At 35.8% G+C, this 5,265-nt stretch overlaps 1 protein-coding gene and 1 long non-coding RNA gene across 2 annotated transcripts; one reads left to right on the top strand and one right to left on the bottom strand.

Annotated features, from left to right (window-relative positions):
• Positions 878-2,366, bottom strand: LOC104710847. The gene is made up of 4 exons (XR_755100.2): positions 2,160-2,366; positions 1,695-1,872; positions 1,495-1,578; positions 878-1,098 (listed from the first exon to the last, which is right to left on the bottom strand). It is a non-coding gene; the product is annotated as an uncharacterized LOC104710847 (long non-coding RNA).
• LOC104710846 (protein TSS-like) lies at positions 2,962-4,556 on the top strand. The gene is made up of 6 exons (XM_010427505.2): positions 2,962-3,052; positions 3,140-3,204; positions 3,294-3,425; positions 3,517-3,558; positions 3,649-4,173; positions 4,252-4,556. The coding sequence occupies exons 1-6, from the start codon at positions 2,980-2,982 to the stop codon at positions 4,411-4,413; spliced, it is 999 nt and encodes a 332-aa protein (XP_010425807.1). The 5' UTR covers positions 2,962-2,979; the 3' UTR covers positions 4,414-4,556.

Here is a 5,265-nt window from a genome sequence, read left to right as displayed (position 1 = left end):
ATACGGTCTCTAACAAGGTCGAACCCGGTTCGAGGCTTGTTAGGGTTTTCTCAAGGTTCAATCCCGGATTGAAGAAAGAGAAGAGTGAGACAAGTTTCAAGAATCTCTCTTGAGGAAAAGTTTTATTTTCATACAAGTCTAAAGAGGAACAAAGCTAAGAGAGAGTTTAAATACATTAGGTCAAGTGAGGACTTAGGGACACGCGGACTCTTAGTGGTCCGCACAATCGTCTTTAGACGTGTTTCCCTTGTAAATGGAACAAGTCGCCTCTATTGACTTTCAATNTCTTCTACTCTCCTATAAATACTCTAAACCTATTAAGGAGACATATCTCATATCTTATCTTTTGTTTTAGTAAGTGTTCTTAAAATTATCTTCTCTTGGTTTGTTGGATAATTGAGGATTTCTAAGTTTTAATAGCAATTTCTTCTTCTAATCTCTCAATCTATCATCTCTTATTGATGATTAGGGTGCTTAGTGGTATTTAGACTTGATATTAATGCATGCTTACCTTGTGATTGCCTTTGCTTACCTTGTGATTGCCTTTGGAAATTGTTGATTATCACTTGATTAGCATATAATCTTTACCATGGAAATGGATTGATTTGCATAAGTGTTCTTAGCCATAGGATTGTTCTTGAATGTTTTTTAGACATCTAGGATTGATTAACTATCTCTCAAGTCAATAACCTTGCCCAAGGTTCATTTGTTTAATCTTGATTTAAAGCTTGTTGCTAGTTGTGTTCTGTTTCTTTGAGTTTGCATTGTTAGAATTATCTTTATTTATCTCTTTTAATCAGTTTGTTAGATAAGATTGTGACAAAAGAATATTTCCTGTTTTAGAATAGATTAAGCATCTTTGTATATTCTTAGTGTGTTGATTAATGTAAACTGTGGATTGATAAAATAATTGATACAAAAACTACTACATCAAAACTGCTATGTCGCGGCAAAAGTAAACTTCATAATATTTGGACCTTCTTACAATTTTACTGATGAATATTTTGTGATGGTTCTCTGTTTGACCTGAATACCATTCGTAGCCAAAATCAGATAATGGCTTCTTCTTCTTCTCCCTCCACCAACCCATCTCAAAACCTAAATTAAAAGAAAAAAAAGTTTATATTGAAATCAAATGACGAGAGGATTGAAAACCTCATTAACTGCGATAACAAAAAAAGAACAAGTACTAATTTGCTGTTATTGTTGTCTTCCCGTGCAGATAGCACTAAGGTCGAAAAGAGATGAGACGTGAAGATAAGTAAGCATTCGACTGACTTTCTAAGTCCTGCTTCTCCGTATGGACAAGTTGGAAGAAATAAGTAAATAAGACACCTATCTAAAAATATATATATATATATATCAACTCTTCAAGAAACACAATACTATGAATACATGCGATGCGAGTCTGAGGCCAAATGAACAGAGGAAACCAACTCAAAACATCCTTATGAAATGCAAGCAGAATATATTAGTCAAAGGGCATCATAATACCAGATCTAGAGATATGCCACAAGCAGCAGTTGAACCACCAAGAGTGTATTTCAGAATCAGTGTCAGCCAATTAACCATGCAACTCTGCAAAATCCCACAAAATTCATAAGTAAAACATCAAAAGCTCCAAATCCTTCAACGAGTGGTTAATGAAACCGCAACAAATTGCTAGATAACTAAACAAGCAAGTGAAATGATACCCTTCACCAACGCAAATGTAAGAGTAGTGATAGGCACTTCCAACTGAAGGAAAAAGACTAGAGACTACTACAGAAACACCAGCTATAAAGAATGAAAAGGCTAGAGCAGGTCCTGAATGCTCTCTCGCCATTGTTGCCACAAGAATATAAACCCCTGCTCCAATTGTTGATCCAACACCTAAAAATTTTACAAACCCAAACTCTGAGGTTTAGTGAAGAACACATCCAAAAACAAAAAAGACACATAATTTATTATCATATCGTACATAAGGACAAAATCATGAGTAAAGTAATAAACAGCTAAACAATAATTAACTTCAAACAGCAAAAAAAAAAAGCTACAGACTTTATAAACGCAGATATTACAGACACAATCAGATTGAGAAATTCATTGACTTAGAAAGAAACATCGATTCCTAAAAATTAGTATCTTTGAGAAAATTGATTAGTTCATAATAAGAATACCAATTGCAATTAAGTGAGGAAAGATCAAGGCTTTGGCGATTTGCTGGTCATGAGACTCAGTTTGGCAACCATGTGAATGGCCACCTCAAGTGACAGCGGCTGAGATGATGGATGAGAAAGTGGTGGCAGCGGAAGAAGAGAAATCGCCGACGAAGCTGATGTGGAGAGAGACGGAGTCTGAGAGAGAGTAGAGATCAGAGAGAAAGGAAAAGTGGAGAGAAGAGGGGAAATTTTCTTTGAATTAGAATTTGGGATAAATGAATTGAATTTTCTTTTTTGTATAAAAGTTGTTTTTTCTGCATCAAAATTCAGAAGTGTTTTTTAGGGGAAAAAAAGATGAGCTAAGTTTGGCGGACAAACTAGAAATTTGGCTAAATATTTTGCCTCCTAAATGATTTTCTAGCTACAATAGTGAATTTTCTAGCTAAATCATTCTGAGACCTATAATAGCGCTACAATAACTCTATAATAGAGTTCACATCCAATTTTGACACTGTTAGTAGCAGTTAGTGAATTAGTGCTACAATGATGGTACCCTCTTTCCGCCGGATCTTTACTTTGGCGAGTTCTTCTTCCTCTTTCCGTCGTATGAATATGTCATCGATGAGATCTAGTCATAGTACTCTGTTTATCCGCCTCTCATACTACCACAGGAGACCTCAGATCCGTTCCCAATTCTTAGCATTAGTAAGACTCTGAAAAGAAAGAGTCAAACTCGACTGAGGGAGATTCTCATGCCGATAAGGATGCAGTTATTTCAGGTTCCGGTCTCAGCCCTAAGTCTCAGGCGGCGGAAGGCGCCGATAAGGGTGAAATCAACATGTGCCCGCCGACTTGTCTCGGGCAGTTTTACGAATTTTTCTCCTTCTCTTACCTTACTCCTCCGATTCAATGTAAGTTTATATTTTTCTCATCTGTTCATCGAATTGTTCTGAGTTTTGATCTCTCGTTTGATGATTCCGGATTCTTAATTTTGCCAGATATCAGAAGGTTTGTTCGTCCATCTAAAGATAAAAAAGGATTAGATTATTTGTTTCAAATCGATGTAAGTGCTCTTTCTCTTTTGAAACTAGGAATTTGGGAAGTGTGACTTTTTAAGTAATTTTGCTAAAACCATTGTTTGTCAAAATACAGATTAAAGTGTCAAGTGGGAAGCCTTTCACTGTTAATGCAACAAGAACAGGTTTTTATCCAGCGGGGAAACAGCAACTTCTGTGTCACTCCTTGGTTGAGCTGCTGCAACAGATTAGCCGGCCTTTTGATGCGGTAAGTTTGGAGATACATATTCCTAAAAAGTTTTACCTTTATGGTTTCTTGACTTCTGATTAATTGCGGTGATATATGATTGTGGCTGTAGGCTTATGATGCTCTTATGAAATCTTTCATTGAGCACAATAAGGTACGTGAATATACCTTATATGGTTTCACTGGAATTCTATAGTTGATCATAGGTAACTTCAACATATAATTATTGTTATTCACTTTTCAGTTTGGCAACCTTCCTTATGGTTTTCGAGCAAACACTTGGGTAGTTCCTCCGGTTGTTGCAGATAGCCCATCTACTTTTCCGTCACTTCCAGTGGAAGATGAGACATGGGGAGGGGATGGTGGTGGAGTGGGCCGGTCTGGTAAGCATGATCAGAGGAAGTGGGCAAAGGAATTTGCGATTTTGGCAGCAATGCCCTGTAAAACACCTGAAGAGAGACAGGTTCGAGATAGGAAGGCTTTTCTACTCCACAGTCTATTTGTCGACGTTTCAGTTTTCAAGGCAGTGGAAACTATTAAATATGTACTAGAGAGTAATCAAAGCTCACCAAAGGATCCTGGTGCATTGGCTTTCCATGAAGAAAGAAGAGGTGATTTAATTATAAGGGTGGCTAGAGATGATCCTGATGCAAGTGCCAAGCTTGACCGAAAGAGTGATGGGACCCAGGTTCTAGAGATCTCTCAGGAAGAACTTGCTCAAAGAAATTTACTCAAAGGGATCACTGCTGATGAGAGTGCGACAGTTCATGTAATTTTTTTAGCTTGAGGTGATTTTCTTAGCTTGCTCTTGTTGGATTTGTTACTGAGATTTACTTTGATCATATAGGATACGTCTACCTTGGGGGTGGTGGTCGTAAGACACTGTGGCTGTACAGCCATTGTAAAGGTTGCTCCTGAATTTAACTTGAATGGTGGCCACATCCTACAGGATATTGACATTGAAGACCAATCGGAAGGAGGTGCAAATGCACTGAATGTAAATAGGTAAAATATATGGTCTTAGTGGTTTGTCTAAAAGTTTCAAGCAAAAGGGCATGTCCATTTACTCACGTGTGTGTTGCTGAACATATGGCTTGGCATGATCTAAAAATTTGTGACATTTTGGCATATAATTTGTTCTGGTTATGGTTATGGACTATATTTGTTCATGATCTATTCTGGTTATGGACTATATTTGTTCTATTGAATTTTAAAGATCCAAAAAGGTTATTTGTTCTAATGAAAATAGATCAATTTCCTCATTTTAGGGTCTTTTCAATAAAATGAAAACGTATTCTTCTTTCTTTCCTGGGTCTTTCGTTCTGTCAGATTCCTAATAAATTATCTAATTAAAACGTGTCTCGATATCACAAAAAGTGTTGTTGGGGAATCGCGAAAAATTACTAATTCTGTGCCTGCTCAGATCCACACATGATAAATACATAAAGTTAGCTTTTCTCACAATATATTATTCAAATTAATTAAAAAATTTTGAATTCGAATTGCTAATAAAAGAAATAAAAGTATTTCTCAAACAATTGACTATATGGCTGAGTTATTGACATAAACGGCTGACTTATGAAATATTTGTAAATTAGAATTATTATAACTCAAAATTAAAATATAGAATGAAAAAATGAATATTACAATCATTATAAGCAATAAAAAGTAATAATTATAGACAAAGATTGATTTTTACATAGTCTGATCAAAATGTGTAAAACATTCAAAACATGACATTTAGGGGTTAGGGTTTGAGGTTTAGAGTTCATATTTCCAACAGTATGAATTTTAATATAACAGTTTAGTTTTGGTTATATTGTGTTTGGTTTAAGGTAGTAATTTAGATATACTAATATGA

Source organism: Camelina sativa, chromosome 9 (genome assembly GCF_000633955.1).
Source record: "Camelina sativa cultivar DH55 chromosome 9, Cs, whole genome shotgun sequence".
NCBI classification, from domain to species: domain Eukaryota; kingdom Viridiplantae; phylum Streptophyta; class Magnoliopsida; order Brassicales; family Brassicaceae; genus Camelina; species Camelina sativa.
This window is presented reverse-complemented; position numbering and strand designations above follow the sequence as displayed.

Bases quoted from the DNA above. Each gene is read 5' to 3' on its own strand.
- LOC104710846 (XM_010427505.2), top strand. From the start codon at position 2,980: ATGTGCCCGCCGACTTGTCTCGGGCAGTTTTACGAATTTTTCTCCTTC. The intron at 3,053-3,139 runs GTAAGTTTATAT...TAATTTTGCCAG, and splicing joins CCTTACTCCTCCGATTCAAT to ATATCAGAAGGTTTGTTCGT. The intron at 3,559-3,648 runs GTACGTGAATAT...TTCACTTTTCAG, and splicing joins CTTTCATTGAGCACAATAAG to TTTGGCAACCTTCCTTATGG.